The sequence below is a fragment of the Macrotis lagotis genome, chromosome 7 (genome assembly GCF_037893015.1).
Source record: "Macrotis lagotis isolate mMagLag1 chromosome 7, bilby.v1.9.chrom.fasta, whole genome shotgun sequence".
NCBI classification, from domain to species: domain Eukaryota; kingdom Metazoa; phylum Chordata; class Mammalia; order Peramelemorphia; family Peramelidae; genus Macrotis; species Macrotis lagotis.
In genome coordinates, this window is record NC_133664.1 from 58,224,285 (window position 1) to 58,243,899 (window position 19,615).

The 19,615-nt window shown below is 32.8% G+C and overlaps 1 protein-coding gene across 1 annotated transcript in view; it reads left to right on the forward strand.

The window, feature by feature from the left end:
- The window catches only part of MALRD1 (MAM and LDL receptor class A domain containing 1), an 879,021-nt gene that overhangs the window by 798,587 nt on the left and 60,819 nt on the right, over nt 1-19,615 (forward strand). Inside the window, exons 37-38 of the mRNA XM_074195229.1 lie at nt 4,618-4,743; nt 11,378-11,444. Of these exons, the coding sequence (XP_074051330.1) occupies nt 4,618-4,743; nt 11,378-11,444 (193 nt within the window). The remainder of the gene's footprint in view (nt 1-4,617; nt 4,744-11,377; nt 11,445-19,615) is intronic.

Consider the following 19,615-nt stretch of genomic DNA (forward strand, 5'->3'; position numbering starts at 1 on the left):
TTTTGCAAGGCAAATGGGGTTAAGTGGCTTGCCCAAAGCCACACAGCTAGGTAATTATTAAGTGTCTGAGACCAGATTTGAACCTAGGTAATCCTGACTCCAGGGTTGGTGCTTTATCCACTATGCCACCTAGCTGCCCCTTTTCTGGTTCTTCTTTTGAAACCTGATCTTTAAGTGTAGGTTTGCCCTGACTTTGGTCCTCTAATGACTCTTCACTCTTTCTGTCAGTCAGGTTGTAGATAGAAATGAAGCACTTTGTAATAAGAATTGTTTAATTTATTTTATATTTTTATCATCAATCCCTAATGCCTGATATTTGCTTATTCACAGATTTATTGGTGATCTCGTTGACTCCCATGGCTTCAATTATCATCTCTCTCTCTCTCTGAATAATTCCCAAATCTTTACCTATGGCATCAACCTCTCTTCCAAAGTGCAGGTCAGAGTACTTTGACTGAATAGACACTTATTTGAATGTCTCCACAATATTTCTCCTTGTAGTGGCAGTCCATATCTTAAATATAATATGTCCAAAATAGAAATCTTTTCCAAAGCCTTGCCCCTACCATTTTACAATTTTTTCTCTTAACAACTCCATCATTTTCAGTTACTTAAAATCATTACATAGTTTCTCTCCCTAGTCACAATCCCCTCATTTTCCAAGTACTATATATCTTTATATAAATATATAGATATAGTTACTACTATTACTGCCAACCCTGTTTGGTAGGTTTGCCTTAACTGTAATTGATTCCTAACTGCTCTTCCTACCTTGATGATCCCTTCCATTTATTATGAAAGTGATTTTCAAAAAGCATCATTTTGATTTCTCAATTCTCTCTCAAAAATATTCAGTAGTTTCTGATGGTTATTAAACTAAATGCAATCTTAATTTAAATGCAATAGCTCCCATAATCTGGTGCTATCTGGTCTTTTGAATCACATTTTATAACACTGAATTGCATATTATCTATTCCAAAACCAAACAAGACTATTTTTTCCTTTTTAGAAAAGAAATAGATTTTACTTTTTCTCCAAAAGTAAATATTGTAACAATTTAAACAATTAAAACAAAAAAAAGGACATTTGATTACCTTCAAATGCCATGTGTTCTTCAGCAATGAAAGTTTTAAAATAAAGTCCAGATAGTGGAGAGGGATGAAGGATAGATAATTTTTACTATAGCATTTAGAAAAGGTTCCTTTTCAGGTGTTAGTTAAACTAGATGTTATCTGCTTTCCCATTCATCCTCAAGATTCTGTAAAAGTCTTCATCTCCCCTACTGCCATTATTTTGCACTCTGGCCTGAGCTCCAAATTGACTACTCCCACATATCTGCCTATTAATTTCTTTTTTCTGTTTGTTTTCAAAAGACAACTCTGATGCTGCCTCTTCCATGACACTTTAATTAAAAGTAGTATCTGTTGTGTACAAGCAGAACTGCTTCTTCTAGGAAACAAGCTGAATTGTTATTTGGTCAGTTCTGAGAATTAAATCTTGAACCAGTTGTATCAATAACTTCCTTCTGTCTGAAGCATAATTGGCCAAGTCTATAAGGATTAAATTGGTGTTTCTGGATTAGATAAGATTCCCAACTTTTGGAGGATGTGAGAGATTGTTGCATTATTATGAATAGGAGTTGCCAGTGGGATATGTGGAATCAGAAAGGAAGTTCAGTCACTTCAATCAGTGTTGCAATGTTATTTATTCTTCTTAAGGCTGAGTAAATTTCTTTTTATTAAATATTTCAAGGCCCATGAGTGTGCTATGTTTTCACTCCTAAACTTGAACGGCTGTCCTGATCTTAGTATGGCCTGACTTAGAAAATATAACTTCCTTCATTTCTCCGAACTAGTGATTGTTTCCAACTAATCAATAATGATATTGTGGTTGATGTCACTTAGTAATTGAAACTTAAGAATTTTATCAACTTCCAATTAGATTTTATAAATGTCTTCAAGTAAATGAACTTTATCATAATCCATTTGGACTTTTGCACATAGTAACTGACTTTTGGGTGCAACTAATAGCTGATGCTAAATCTAGTAACGAATGGATTTTCATCCTTTATGAATCCACTGCAGCTTTTGACCCCTATTGACTGGATCTTCCTGGATACTCTGTCACCACCTTTTTTTTTCCTTTGTTTTACCTATAGTTATTTCTTTGCTGAATACCATCAACTTGAATGAATGAATTAATAAATGTACGTGGATTAAGCATTTAACCCTTTTCAAAGCACTTTGCTAAATAATAGGGATAAAATTATAAAATTAAAATATTATCTTCTATCAAAAAGCCCATATTCTAATGAAAAAAGCCATTAGATATGGACTACAATATATTTCAATTATTCTCCAATTTTTTCTCCCTTGCTCCCTCTTTCCTTTGTAGCCCCCGACCATTGTTAGTTTCATAAAGTTCCATGTGTTGTCACCTCTGTGCAGATGATTCTCAAATCTATATATTAAGACAAATTCTCTTTTGAAGTCCATTCCCATACAACAATTGCCATCTGGATACCTGAACACCAATGTGCAAAAGGCATCTGGAAACGAAATATACAAAAGAGAACTCAAACTCAAACCTCCTCTAGATTTCTCCATTTCTGTTGAAGGTGACATTTTTTTTTGGGGGGGGGGCTACTTTTCTTTATTTTAAATTTATTTAATTTTGACTTTAGGAAATAAAACAAGCATTTCCATAACAGTACAATAAAAAGACAATGGAACATGAAATTGCAATTTTTACTATGTACAACTTGTTATTGTTTTCAAATATACAACAAAATTATCATGTTAATTTCTCTTTTTACCTTCCCTTTCACCCTAGAGATAGAAAGCACAATTAGTGGAATGTTTTTCTAAGGGCACTTTTTTCCATCCAACTTATAAATTTTAATTGTTTCTTCTCTCTCTATCCCCCAAATTCAATCAATTACCAAGTCTTTCCAGTTTCACCTTCAAGGCATCCCTATCTCTTCAATCTAAATTTTGCTTTAGTTAAAGATCTTTATATCTCTTATCAGGACTATTTCCATAATTTCTTAATTGGCAGCCTATCCCAGTCTCTTTTTCCTTCCATCACTCCTCATAAATAGCATTTCATTTTCACTGCCATTTCTTTTGTGAGTATTTCACATCTAGAAGGCTTTTTTCCTCAATTCTGTCTATGGATTCCCCTCATTCCTTTAAAAATATTTTGGTTGTCAACATCTACATGACAGCTTCTTTGATTTCCAGGTATTAACACTCTCTTCTCATTTCATAAGAAATCATTTGTATTAATATTTTATAAAAATATATTTGGGACAGCTAGGATAGAGCTCCAGCCCTGGAGTCAGGAGGACTTGAGTTCAAACAGGGCCTCAGAAACTTAATAATTGCCTAGCTATGTGACCTTGGGAAAGTCCCATTGCCTTAAATAAATAAAATTTAAATATGTATGTATGTATATATATATATATATATATACACATACATATATATATATACATTTGAATTACTTTTGTACATGTAATACCAGTCCAATAAGATGTAAATGCCATTGTAGCCATAGTGCTCTGTATATAACCATTCATGAAGTACAGACTTAATAAGTATTTTTTAAAATCAATATGATAAATAATTGCAAATTGAATTTTAAAAGCACTCAGTAATCATAGGTGACTTTGGCTCCAGGGCAAGTTGAAGATATATCATTGATCATATCTTCCCTCACTGTCTATTCAAAGTTGAATGGAGTCAGTAGCTTAGCTATTTTTTATGATTCCTGATTCCATGTGTCTTTGAATGGATAGCCAGTGAAGTGAAGTTCAATCACATACCTACTAATGTCTGTAGAAATGTGAAGAATGACTCTGGCCTCTTAACAAATATTGGAAGAAGCATGGACTAGTGTGTATCCTAAAAATTCACCTCATCCTGATTACTATAATTTCATTCTCCTCTTCCAGTAAATATTTAAGACAGTCCATAAAAAAGAAATTTATTTTGAGATAGTATGTAATGCTAATGAGAAAGGCCCTTCATTAAAGATTTTAAACGTTATAGTTTTTACTCATGAACTTCTTTCATAGAATGACGATTATGGAGTCCTTCACAGAATAGTATTTTTAAGTGCATAAAAATTAAATACAATGGCTTACAAAGGTAAAACATCATCCTAAAATTCTATTATCAAATAATAAAAAATATAATAAATTCACTACCCCCCCAGTTAAGAACTCCAGATTTAGTGGAGTAGTCATGATTAACATTATTATAATTATTATTGCCAACTATATAATGCTTCCTTATTTTTAAAGTAGCATATAATCTCATTTGATCCTTAAAACAGTGGTGGAAACTGAAGCTGAGAGAAGTTGACTAAGATTGACTTACAGTTTATGTGACCCTGAGTAAGGTACTTAAGTCAATGTTAAGACAGAGTTTTAGGACAAAAGATTGACTTAAGTGCCTTACTCGGAGTCCCTCAAATATTAAGTGACCAATTTTGGTTGAAACTCAGTTGTTCTGAGTCTTAAATCCTGTGCTTTACTATGCTATTTAGATATCTATTAATTTAGGCTCAGTGAATAAGAAGTGTAATTATAATTATGATCATATTTTTCTTCAGCAAATGGACATTGTTTGGATGGCTCTCTAATGTGTCCATCAACTAATAGCTGTGTTCCTGCATTCCAACGTTGTGACGGCTTTGTTGACTGCACTGATTTCCAACTTGATGAGTCCAGCTGCTCAGGTATTCTACTTTTCATTAAAATATCATTTACAGTAGAAACCAGGAATGACTTTTATTAAATCCATAGGGTAAATAAAATAAAAGCTGATATTCTAAGTAAGTCTGAAATGGAATGCAAATTGCTGTAATGAACTGGAGGTAGCAGGAGGAAAAGATTTAGATATAGAGCTATAAAGGACCTGAGAAGGTAACCATTCCAAGCTCCTTCATTTTAAAGATGAAAAAAATGAGTCCCAGAGGGATTGAATTACATACCCAAGATTATGCAACTAAAGTTGGTAAAGCTGGGATTTGACAGCACATCTTACTCCTGTTCTTCATTTATTAAAGGCAAAAACTAAAATAGGTAGGTAGCTAATTGTATATAATCATCTCTTTTTTATAAAATACTTATAAATAGGAACAAGAAATACTTTTTTAAATAAAAAAATCATAATAGTATAGTGATTTAAAAAGAGTTTTACATAGATTAACTCTTAATAATCTTTTGAAGGAGTATAGTGCTTATTATCTTCATTTTACAGATGAGAAAATTAAGGGTCAGGAAGGGGGGGTGGTGATGGCAGAATTTGCCCATGGTCACACAGATAACATGTAACAGAAATGGAGATGTTTTTCCCCAAGACTTTGGAAGTACAAAACCAGTCCATGTCACCATGCAACCTTAATTTACAACAGAAAACCAAACTCAGTAGCGGAAACTTTCCTATCTCTTTTTCTTCATAAATAGATAAACATTTCAGTTACATGAGCTCTTTCTATCTGAAAAAGTTGAAGTCATTCTCTGGATCTCTAAGAAATCTACTGAAACATACTTCCTAATAATCCAAATTAGACTATATGTCAAATAGTGAACAGAACTAGGGTTTTAGAGTTCTGAGATAATGGAGATAATAAAAATCAATAATAAAAATATATTTCAATTCATCATTTTATAAATAAGTGGAGTGGATCTGATGGATTAATCTAAGTATTTTGGTATGCTGAGGATACAATTAGATAAATGGCCTAAAAAAGGATCTTAGTCTTCAAATTGTATTCCCTGTAATTAATTTTTCCCAGACCATTAAACTACCCTTGTGTCTTTCCTGAAGAGATTCACTACAGAAAATATTTATTTTAATAGCCCAGGAATTAACATAGCTACTCTTACTGTTATATCTGGGGGATAAAAGTTTGAATAGATTTTTCATAGACTATGAAGACATTTGAAATTTAACTTAAATATTTTATTTCAATTTACCTTGTTTCTATTTTTGAATAAGATACCAGGAATTACATTAAAGTTTATTTTTCAGAAGGATTAGGTACATTGAGATGAATTAGGAGATTAAGGCAATCCAATCTTTCCCTATTGTTAAAAAGTTATGAGGAAAAGTACCTTAAAAGCAACAATATAAATCAAGCATTAAACACACAAATAGACTAGATAGATGATAGATAGATAGATAGATAGATGATAGATAGATAGATAGATAGATAGATAGAGATTGATTATATCCTTACTATTTTCTAGGCACGATGTTTAGTGATGACACCCTCTTCTTATGTCCAAGTGACTATGCTAGCCTATGGAAATACTAAGATAAATAATAGAAAATGGTACCTGCTTTCCAAAAGCTTATATTCTCCCAGGGAGGTAGAGCCTGCATGCATATCTTTATCTATATTCTCTCCCTTTGCATGAAAATTGGATATTCAAATGTGTTAGTATTTGTCTCATCCTTCTTGTCCTTTCAAAGACCAAGGGCAGTGACTTAAAATCACTTCAGTTAATTCTTTCAAGACCTTTGGACGTAGCTCATCAGTTCCTGGTGACTGGAATTTTTTTACAGAATAGCTCATAGTACATTTATCCTTTCTTCTCGAATCTTGAACATTATAGTATTATATTATCCATAGTGTTAAGTTTAAAACAACTACAACAATAATAAGCAACAGTCAAATGGAAAGTTGAATCAACTCTAAACAAGCTTCACTCTTCATCACTGAATTTGCCTCCTAGATACATAAGAAGATCATCTACACATAATCAGGTAGTTGTAATATTTTGAATTGATATAAAAATCATGATTAGTTCATTTTGAATGTACGGTAAAGGGAATAAGGTGTGCTATCAGTTCATGTAGATGGATAGAGAAACCCTGAGACAAAGGAGAAAATCATGGCCAAGAAGGTTGGTAGGGAAGATTTTATCACAGCTTATCAACTAGTAACTTAACATTTTATTTAATTAATTTTGATAACTAGACACCAAGGTTTGCTTTTTCTACACTGGTGAAATATCTAAAGTGCTGTTTTTATCTTCAAAGGCCCTACTTTGGATTAACGCTCCACCCCCATTCTGTGCTTTGGTCACCTGAGATGCAACTTTATTTTCATTTCTTTATCATTCATTTCTTTTTCATTTACTCCCTCTCAAAAACTACATAGAACAAACTTTTGAGTTTGAGTGAGACAAAGAAAACTGCTTTTGATTTCATTTTTATCTTTATATCAAATTCATATAAGTCTTCTGTGGCAGGTAAAATAGAAAAATGTGATTTAGAAGACTGACATATTAAAGTGAGAACTTATACTATGAAGAGAGACTTGTTCAATGATATATCAATACAAATTAAATCAGGTGACTGTCTTTTTTCTGAAAATATCAAAAAAGGTCATTTTCTCTTGTATTTAATGATTTATATCTCATAGCAGCAAATAATTAAAACAGTGGTCACACAACAGATGGTGAACATCTGGTCTCACTTCACCTCTATATTTAAACCATTAACAAGAATATCAAGCTTAGACACACTGAATAAATGTTGCAGGTTAAATGTATTTTAAATCCCCCCCCCATGAATTATATCATTAAAACATAATTTGAGAACTGCATTTTTGTGAGAAATATAAATACAATAAATGGGGACAGCTACATGATACAGTGGATAGAGCACTAACCTTGCAGTCAGGAGGACGGGAGTTAGAATCCAATCTCAGACAACTGATCCTTCCTTGCTGTGTGGCCTAGGCAAGTCACTTCACCCTGATTGCTTCTCCTCCAGGGTATCTCCAGGCATCCTGATTCATATTTGAACACTGGACCCAGAGATCCTCTCTGGAGGAGAAAGTGAGGTTGGTGACTTAGCAGAGCCCCCCCTCACTCAAATCTAATTCATGTGCTTGTCATGGCAACACCTCCCTGATGTCATGATCTTCTTTGAGAATGAAGGACAAAAAAATAGAACAGTATTTTGACAAGGTTTTATTTAAGCTTAAATTGCATGTGGTTGGTTGGACCTCTGGTTTCCTTTAACTTCTTGCTACTTGATAACTCAAGGGATTCAACTGAAATATTTTGTGTAATTACTCTAATTGTCATTGTTTGGGATGGAGAAGTTGATCAATAGACTAAATATATACTAGAAGAAACAATGAAGCTAAATAATGACATTGGTGAGAAGCAAGATGAAGTAGGAAGGTGAAGAAACAATCCAGATCTTTGACTTCATCCTTTACCATCTCAATGACCCAGACAATTCCAAACTTGGAAAAGAATTGCTGATCTGAACTGGCAGCGGTGGGGGGGGGGGGGGTTCCATATGGGATATTCCCCATAATAATTAATTTACAGTTCCAGTCACCCCTATAATATAAAATATAATCTGTAATACAAAATGGTATTAAGTAAACAGTCAGAAAACAAAAATGGAAGCATTTTACAAATGTTTCTTTAAATAAGCAAAATAATGAACATTTAAATGAAGAATGAAAAGAACCATTTCTTAAAATATTTCATGACTCTTTGACAGTGAGGAAACACCTCAAAATAGTATTTTAAAACTAGTATATGCCATATATGAGATTTTGAGAATCACCTATCAGGAGAAGATACCAGATTCTGAGGTCTTTTATTGAGCTAAATAGTCAGACTATCAAATACATCTACAGAGAGAATAACTACAATGGACTGGACATGTTATTAGAATCCCAAATGTGCCCTTGCCAAAAAGACTTTTATAGAGAATTCACACAGGGTCAGAATAAGTAATACCAGGATATCTTGAAGGTCTCTCTTAAGGACTTTAGAATTGATTGTACAGCATGGCAGACACTGGCACAGCACCACCCAGCATGGTGTGCCTTTATCAGTGAGGGGATTGTGTCTTATGAGCAATGAAGAATTGAAGCAGCTCAAAGGAAACATGACATGTGCAAGTTTAAAGTAAACAGCCCAGGTGTTGACATGGACTATTTGTACCTGACCTATGGTAGAGTATTCTGAGCTCCAATTAGCCATAATCGTATATACTATAATTTGTCTCTAATATAGTGATGTTATTATGATCTTCTTTGATAAAAAAAGAATCAACCATACCATAAGTATGCTTACAAAGGAAATGATTGCTATTCAATGTAATCAAAAATATTTTTTAGATTCCCAAATCATAGATTAAGAATTCCTTCTTAGAGAAATAAAAAAGGTAGGAAAATATATAAAATACAGAAAATACTACTTTTAATGGTCCTCATATGACAGTAAAGCAAGCATACTCAAATTGATGTTTATCAGTGCAACTATATCTACTTAGCAGTTAACCTGCAGATGTTTCAGGAAGCCTGATGAATAGGACTAAGTCCTGCTGATTCCCATTTAAAGTTAAGCACTATTTAAAGAGAAATAATATGTTTCAGTAGGACAAATCATAGCAACATAATATCATATCCAAATAAGACCTCAGAACTCTTGAATCCTTTATTATGGAAGGAATATTTTCTCAACAAATTCCTGTTTTGGGGAATCCCCAATGATCTTCACTGTATTATGGGTTCTCATTCCCAGGTCTTCTATGGGATTTCCTCTAATTTATTCTTGATCTGCTGAACAGGATTCCTTGATGCTTCTATTTCCTCTGTTCTGTAACTTTATTTGAATTCGGCTAACAGGATTATATTTCTAATGAATACAGAAGAGCAGAAAACTTTTGAAATAGAAAAGAAGTCAGACACAAATAAAGTTGGTTCCTGGAGTTTTTAACTCTTCCTTAATGACCCTGGTATTTACTGCTTAGTTCTTCTGGCATATGTCAGATTGTTTTCCCACATATTCCATTCACAAAATTTTCCTCTCCTATTATCCTTAAGGATATTTTTGACTTCTCACTGCTATCCACTACTCAAATCTCCCACTTTTGCAAATTGTTCTATGATCTCTCTTCCAGAAGGTCTACCTATCAAAGTTTGGTGAGGCCAGGGACTCTGTGTACCATGTGCAACTCTCAGTAACACTGTATCTATTTCAGAGTTGTTTGCATATTCTTTTCCCCCATTAGAAAGTGAGCCCCTTGAGGGTAGACTTTTCGCCTTTATATTTCCTATGTGTTAGAGAAATCCCCATCACTTCAGCATGTTCACCAAATGGTTAATGTATTCTCAGTACACTTCGGAACAATGTTTTGCCAATAATGAATGGACAAAACCTGATAATCTGGCAGAAAGTTTGTAGAGTTTATCCCTATGGACTCTGAAGAATTTAGCAAGAAAATTTGGGATCTGGTGAGATAACAAGGATTTCAGTTACGCGGAAAGATTATAGTGAGAAAGCTTGGGTATCCATCAACCATATCTATAACTAAAAATTTTGCCACCTGGGTCAAGTCAATTTTAAAGGCAAATTCATTTGAGACGGAATAAAAAGAAAAGTCCCTGGACAACCTCCTCTGTCCAGTAAATAGGTATACCAGGAGCATACTGCTCAGTTCCTCAGAGGGGTTTGGGAGTGAATGAAGCAGAGTTGGTCTAGGGAGCAGTTTACTTTGGGTGTGGTCTGAGAGGGTGTGGAATAACTGTCTTGTGTGCTCAGTTGTTTTCTCTGGTTGAAGGGGAGCAAGGATTGCCAACATTCCCTATATTTCAATGCCTGGAAGTGAAATGACAACTGCTCCCCTTGCTTATCTGCCAATAGAGGAATTTCAATAGTGCAAAGATTAGGTAAACTGGGCACAAAGAACAAAACCGATAAGAGAACAGTTGCTGACTTGAAATTTCACTTTGGAAAATAAAATAGAATTTTATGCTTTTAAAGTGAGATAGAACACATGAAAGCATTTTGAAAATTAAAATTGCTGTGCAAACATATGGCATTGTTAAGTTAGACATGTTAATTTAGAAGTTAGATGAGCATGAGTGTATGAATTAGCCAAGTTTTCTATGAAAAAGTCACCCCCATGTAACATTTCTCTGTTTTCCTATAGTCAATACTGTGTGGAATTCAAAAAAAGAAATGACTTGCTCCGAAGAATAATGTAGAGTCCCAATATGTCACATAGACATGTTCTAAATAAGCACTTTGAACATAATCCTATGGCAGAAAGACTACCCTCTTATAGTTATCCACTCAGGCATATGAAGTGAATGAACTTTTCCAGGACAGCAGGGGACCATTGAGTAAATTTTTTTCAGAGCATAGAAGAGTAGCCTAGGAGAGTCCTTTCATGTTTTACTGTAAAGGAATAGTTCACTTTGAGGGAGTCTTTTTTTATTTCATTGTAGGAATAGCCCCAGTAATAAAGAATAATGCAAATGTTTCCTTCTATTTCTTGATGATGTTAATAATTAAATGTATCCTTTGTGTTTTTTTCCTAATTAGAATGCCCAATAGGATATTGCAAAAATGGTGGAACTTGTTTTATTCAGAAAAATATCCCCATCTGTCGGTAAGAACCATTATCTATTTCTTTTTACTTGGAGAGTATGCCCACTTTCAATCGACTGAAACAGAATATCAATGCACATGACGTTATGCAAAGTACATTTATATATTTTAGTTCTTAAAGATAGGAATATGCTTTAAGATAAATATCAACTGTTTATCAATTAACTTTTTTCTAACATTCAAGAGAAATTAGGTAGAAAGTAAACTTTTATAATACCATTCATCGTTTCTTGTATTTTATATTATATTACATTATTTATTTTTTGTTGGGGTTTTTTAGCAAGGCAATGGTATTTAGTGACTTGCCCAAAGGCCACAATGGTAAGTAAGATCTGAACTCAGGTCCTCTTGACTCCAGGGCCAGTGCTCTATCTACTGTACCACCCAACTATCCCTTTTGTTATTTATAATATTTAATATGTATCTTCATTTAAAAATATTGTGTTAATAAGATTAATAGCCAAATTCTTGATTTCTTATTCAAAATGAATTTGAGATTTATTGTCTACCTTTCCTCCATTATTTCAACTTCCAGACTTTCATTTTCTTTTTTATTCTTTTTTCTTTTTATTTATTTTTTAAAATTAATTTTTATTAAAGATATTATTTGAGTTTTACAATTTTCCCACCAATCTTACTTCCCTCCCCCCACCCCCACCCCCCCACGGAAGGCAATCTGTCAATCTTTATTTTGTTTCCATGTTGTACCTTGATCCAAATTGGGTGTGATGAGAGATAAATCATATCCATGAGAGATAAATCATATCCAGACTTTCATTTTCTGTCAACAAAATTGGAAATTAATTTAATAATGGGGATTTTTTATGCTATAGTTCTTGATTACTTATTAAAGTTAAAATGCAGATAAGGAAATTATTTGCATGCACATTAAGGGAACAAACAAAAACAAGAAGAGTTTTCTTTGAGAAATTATTTATATTGCTTGTCAAAGGAGTTTGCATCTTTTTCCCTAAGACTTTAGGGAGTTGTATGAAAATCTCATGAATTCCAGTAGAAATAATGTATATTTCAGAATATTTTTCTGTAATTATTTAATCTATTAGATTTTTCATAAAATTATCTTTCTTATTAGAGAACTGGTTGCAGATTGATCTTCTGGTGTTAACTTCTTAGTTACAGTATGCTGAGTCATAGCCCTCTGCCAGTATTGAACTGGAATATTTATGAGTTTGTAATTCTCTTTTTTTCATGCTGAGTTTATTCATTTGACTATATATTGAGTTTGATTTTATTCATTTTACTATTTTTTTGTTTTTATATTAGTATTTTTTCCAATCACATGTAGAGATAGCTTTCATCATTTTTGTAAAATTTTCTTCTATTCTATGTTCCCCCCATTCTCCCAAAACAATAAGCTATCTTCACAATCATGTAAAACATATTTTTTCTATTGCCCATGTTGTGAAAGAATAATCAGAACTAAAGAGAAAACCCAAGAGAAAGAAAAATGAATTAAAAGTGAAATTAATACATTTTGATTAATATTGTGTTAGCTTAAATTTAACATACATGCACTCAGATAAATTAAGAAACTTATCTTTTAAGTATTAAAAGGGAAAAGTGGAGGGGAGGGAAAAGGGGAACTAACAGAAGGAAGGGAAGGAAGAAGAGGCAAAGGGAAAGGGGAAAGAAAGGGGAGGTGGTTGGATATAGGGGGACAAACACACTGAAGGTGGTGGTATTCAAAAACAAAATACTGGGGAATATGGATAAAGTGCAAAGGGGAAAAATACACAGGGAAGATAGCATGGAGGACAATAAAGAGTAATTATAACTTTGAATGTGAATGGAGTGAACTCTCCCTTAAAAGTTAAGCAAATAGCAGAATGGATTAAAAACCAATATGCTGCTTAGTAGAAACTCATTTGAAGCAGAGAGACATATATAGAGTAAAAGTAAAATGTTGAAGCAAAATATATGTTGCTTTAGCTGAAGTGAAAAATACAGGTGTAACAATCCTTATCTCAGACAAAGCAGCTGCAAAAATAGATGTCATCCCCTCAACTTTCAAAAAGAACTGCTAAAGTCATGCTAGATCTAAAAATTACCTTATAATATTGCAGTCATCAATTTTTTCTAGTAGAGGCTAAGAAAAAGATCAGTGGAACAGCTTAGGTACAAAAGAAACAGTAGTAAATGACCATAGTAATCTACTGTTTGATAAACCTGGAGACTCCAGCTTCGGACCTAATAACTCAGTATTTAAATAATCTTCTGGGAAAACTGGAAAACAGTATGGCAGAAACTATGCATAGAGCCATATCTTACATTCTATGCTAAGATAAGTTTGAAATGAGTACAATATTTGAACATAAAGTGATATCACAATTCAATTTGAAGGACAGGCAATAGTTTATCTTTCAGATCTTTGGAAAAGGGAGAAGTTGATGACCAAAAATGAATAGGGAACATTAAAGAATGCAAGAGGAAGAAAACTGGGAGACAATGTTAATAGCTAATGTTTCTAATAAAAGACTTTTCTAAAATATATAGAGAATTGAGCCTAATTCATAAGAATATGTGTCATTCCCCAATTAATAGATGATTAAAGAATATGGACAGGCAGCTTTCAGATGAAGAAATTAAAGCTGTCTATAGTGATATGAAAACAATATTCTAAATCATTATTGATTAGAGAAATACAAATTAAAACACCTCTCAAATAGCATTCATGACTGCAATATTGACTAAAATGATCAGAAAGGAAAATAATGTTGGAGGGCATGTGAGAAAACTGTAATACTAAAATTCTGTAGGTGGAGTTGTGAACTCATCCAACAAATAGTGGAGGGAGATCCACTTGTACATATAGCAGCTCTTTTTTGTAATGACAAAGAATAAGAAATTAAGGAGATTTACTCATCAAATGAGGAATGATTGTACTAGTTATGGTGTATACATGTAATGGATTACTATCCATTCTATAATAAATTGTGAGGGGAAGACTTCAGAAAAGCCTAGAAAGACTTGGATGAATTGATGTTGAGTGAGGTGTTCAGAACTAGGCAAACATTGTTATTAACATCAACATTGTGTGATGATCAACTGTGATGATCTTATCTCCTCTAAACAGTTCAGTGATCAAGGACAGTTCTAAAGGACTTGTGATGGAAAATGCCATCTACTTTGAGAAAAAATTATGAAGTTGAATGTAGATAAAAGCATACTATTTTCAATTTTCAAAACTTGTTTAATGTTTTTCTTTCTTTTTTCTCATGTTCTTGCTCCTTACTTCTGATTATTGTTTCACAACATTACTAATATGGAAATAGATTAAGCATGACTGTACATATGTAATCTATATCAGATTACTCACTGTCATGGGGAAGGGATAGGAAATGTAGAGAGGAAGAAAAAGGAAAATTCAAAATCTTACAAAAATATGAATTTCAAAAACTTGTTACTGTGAAAAATAGCAAAAACATTCAAAAGATAAAAAATAAAAATTAGATTAAAAAAGAGCTGCTATAAATGTTTTTCACATGTGGATGCTTTCTCCTTTTTTTTGATCTCTTTGGAATACCTACTTTGTAGTGGTATTGTTGAATCAAAGGGTATGCACAGTTTTATTGCCCTTTGGCAATATTCCAAATAGCTCTACACAATGGTTAGTTCTGTTCACGGTTTCGGCTACCAGTGCATTAATGTCCCAGTTTCCCCACATTCCCTCCAATATGTATCATTTTCCTTTCCCATGATATTAACCATTCTGATATATGTGTGTATATATATATATATATATATATATATATATATATATAATGGTAACTCAGAGTCATTTTAATTTACATATTTCTAATCAATGGTGTTTTAGAGCAATATATATATATATAGCTTTAATTTCGTCAGCTGCTCACATTCTTTGACCATTTATCAAATGTGTAATTACTTGTATTCTTATAAATTTGAATAAGTTATCTATATCTATTAGAAATTAGAACTTTATCAGAAATATTGATTATAAAGATCATTTCCCAACTTTCTGCCTTCTTTATAATCTTGTTTGAATTGGTTTTGTTTGTACAAAATTTAATGTAATGAAAATTTTCTATTTTGCATTTCATAATGTTTTTCTCTTTCTTGATTGGTCATAACATCTTCTTTCTACTGATCTGACAGATAAAGCTCTTCATGGCTTCCCTAACTGGCTTACAATGTCACCTTTTAAGTCTAGATCATGTACCCATTTTGACCTTATCTTGGTATAGGGTGTGTAGTATTGTTTCTGTGATATTATTTTCCAGTTTTCCCAGAGATTTTGTCAAATAGTGAACTCTTATCTCAGAAGCTCACATCTTTGTGTTTATGAAACAGTTGATTACTTACTATATTCTATTATTTACTACTGATTTGTGAATCTAACTTATTCTGTTGATCCACCACAATATTTCTTAGCTAGTATCAAATAGTTTTGATGATTGTCACTTCATATTATAGTTTTAGATTGAGGATGGTTCAGTCACCTTCTCTTGCACTTTTTTTCCATTAATTTCCTTGATATTCTTGATTTTTTTCCTTCTTCCCAATGAAGTTTGATATTTTTTTTGTAATTTTATAGAATAATATTTGGTAAGTTGATTGTTATGTACCTGAATAAGTGATTTAACTTACGTGGAATTATCATTTTTATTACATTAGTTTCACCTACCCATGAGTGATTGATATTTTTCTTGTTACTTAGATCTGATTTTATTTGTGTGGAAATGTATTTTCTAATTATGTTCATATAGTTTCTGTGTTTGACTTGGGACATTTCTTGGGCCAGTCCATTTCTTTAAATGGAATTTCTCTTTCTAACTCTTGTTGCTGGATTTTGTTCTTCATATTTTATATCCTGAAACTTTACTAAAATTATTAAGTTTTTCAAGTGGTTTTTAAGTTGATTCTCAGAGATGGATGCCACCATATCATTTAAAGTTTTGTTTCCTCATTGCCTATTCAAATTCCTTCAATTTTCTTCTTTTATTCCTAAAGATAACATTTCTAGAATAATACTGAAAAATAGTGATGATGGGCATTCTCTTTTCACCCCTGATCTTATTGGTAATGCTTCTAGCTTATCCCCATTACATATCTTCCTTATGGTTTTTGATAGGCTTACCACTTTAAGGACTGCTACCTTTATTCCTGTGCTCTCTAGTACTTTTAATAGGAATGAGTGTCATATTTTGAAAAGATTTTTCATCACCTATTGGAAAAAATCATTTGATTTCTGTTATTTTTTTATTGATATGGTCAATTATGCTGATTGTTTTCCTAATAGTGATAGAACCAAGTATTCCTAGCACAAATTCCATCTGGTCATAGTGTATTTTCCTGATGGAACATTGCTGAATTCTATTGACTCATATTTTATGTAAAATTTTTGGAACAATATTCATTAGGAAGATAATGTTTTTTCCTCGGTTTTTGACAATTCCTGGTTTAGGTATTGGTACCCTATTTGAATCATGAAAGAGATTTGGTCAACCTCCTTCTTCTTCTATTTTTCCAAATGGTTTATATAGAATTGGAATTAATTGTTCTTCAAATGTTTGGTAGAATTCACTTGTAATTCCATCGGGTATCGGACTTTTTTTTTCCTTGGAGACTTCATTGATGACTTATTCAATTTCATTTTTTTAAGTGGGGTTACTTAAGTATTTCATTTTTTGTTAAATATGGCAATGAATATTTTGTAAATATTTGTTCACTTCAGTTAGGTTATCAGATTTATTGACATACATTGGCAAAATAGTTCCCAATTTCCACTTCAATGGGGCTCAAAGCACCACATTTGTTTTTGATATTGATAATTTGTTCTTTTTACTTTTTTTTATAACTCAAATTAGCCAAAAGTTTATTTATACTATTGACTTTTCCATGAAATCAGCACTTGGTTTTATTGATTAATTCAGTAGTTGCTTTTCATTCTTAAAAAATATAATTATTTTTGAATTTTATAATTTTCCTCCTAATCTTGCTTCCCTCCCCCCACCCTGCACAGAAGGAAGTCTATCAGTCTTTACATTATTTCCATGCTATACATTGATCTAAAATGATTTTGATGAGAGAGAAATCATATGCTTAAGGAAAAAAATAAGAGATAACAAAATTACCTAATAAGATAATGGATTTTTTTGAGTAAAAGGAAATAATCTTTGTTCTTTCTTCAAGCTCCACAATTCTTTCTCTGGATACAGATGGTATTCTCCATTCTCCATCACAGATAACCCCAAATTGTCCCTGATTGTTGCACTGATGGAAAGCAAGTCCATCAAGGTTGATCATCACCCTCATGTTGCTATTAGGGTGTACAATGTTCTTCTGATTCTGCTCATCTCGCTTAGTATCAGTTCATACAAATCCCTCCAGGTTCCTCTGAATTCCCATTCCTCCTGGTTTCTAAAGGTACAATAGTGTTATACCACATACATATAAGACAGTTTATTAAGCCATTCACCAATTGAAGGACATTCACTTAATTTCCAATTCTTTTCCAACACAAACAGGGCTGTAAGGAATATTTTTGTCCAAGTGATGTTTTTACCCTTTTTCATGATCTCTTCAGGGTATAGAACCAGTAGTGGTAATTACTGGTTAAAAGAGTATGCACATTTTTGTTGCCCTTTGGGCATAATTTCAAATGAATCTCCAAAATGGTTGAATGAGCTCACAGCTCCATCCACAATGTATTAAGCTGAATCTGATGAGAGTAAGATTCAGGTGGTTCTTACCTCCTCCCTTCTTCCCCTCTATTGCAATAAGTCCTTCATACCTCTCAATATAATGAGATTTACCCCATTCATTCTCCCTCTTGCTCCTTTTTCCTTACTGTTCCCCTTTTTAAGGGGGTATTATTTTTAAGGAGGTATTTTTTTAAATCATTCTGAGTCACAGAAAATTTGTGAGTGTCCATCACTTCTGGCTAAGTTTATTCTCTCTAATAGAGGTACAATTTTTGAAAGTTATTAGACTCTTTCTCCTAGGTAGGGATTCAGCCAGTTCACATGTTATTGGATAGCAGTTTTTTTCTTTACCCATTTTTATTTTACCTTTTCATGTGTCTCTTTAGTCTCCTGTTTGATGTCCAAATTTTGTATTTAACTCTGGACTTTTCATCAGGAAATGTTGGAAGCGTCCTATTTTGTTAAACATCCATCTTTTCCCCACAAGCGAAGGCTCACTTTTGCCAGATAGTGAATTCTTGGCTGTATTCCAAGCTCCCTTGCTCTTAGGAATATCTCATTTCAGACCCTTTCATCCCTTAATATTGCTGCTGCCAGGTCCTACACAATTATTACTGTGGTTCCTTGGTATTTAAATTGTTTCTTTGTGGCCACTTGCAGGATTTTCTCTCTTTTTTTTTGATACTTCTAGAATTTGCCCACAATATTCCTTGGTGTTTTCATTTTACTGTCCCTTTCTGGAGGTGATCAATTTATTCTTTAAATAACTATTTTGCCCTTTTATTCCATATCAGGGAAGTTTTCCATCACTAATCACTAAATCTTGTAATAGTAAATCCAGGCTTTTATTCACTTCAATTTTTTCAAGAAGACCAATGTTTCTTAGATTGTCTCTCTTTGATCTATTCTAGAGCTCAGTAGTTTTGCTGATGAGGTATTTTACATTTTCTTTTATTTTTTCAATCTTTTGGTTTTGTTTTACAGAATCTTGTCTCATGAAGTCATTCATTTCCAGAGATTCCATTCTTTCTTTTTATAGAAGAATTTTATTCATTTACCTTTTGCAACTCCTTTTCCAATTGGTCGATTCTATTTTTGAAGGAGTTTTCCATGTGCCCAATTGAGGATTTGAGAGAATTATTTTTTTTTGCATTTGCCCAATTGAGTATCTGAGAGAATTTTTCTAATTTTTTTATTTTTCCAATTGTATTTTCCAAAGATTTGTTTAATTGTTGTGAGATGTTAATTTTCTCTTGCACGGTATTAATTTTCTCTTGAGTTACTTTTCCCAGTTTTCCCAGTTGATTTTATAACTCCTTCCTGATTTCTTCAGGGAAGTCTTTCTGGCCTAGAGACCAATTCATATTCTCCTCAGAAGTTCTAGATCTCTCTGGATTAGGATCTTTCAAAGTAATTTTCATTGTGCCCCCCCCCACTTTCTGCGGGCCTTTTTTTCTTTTTCCTAGCATCTTGTGTTGGGGGA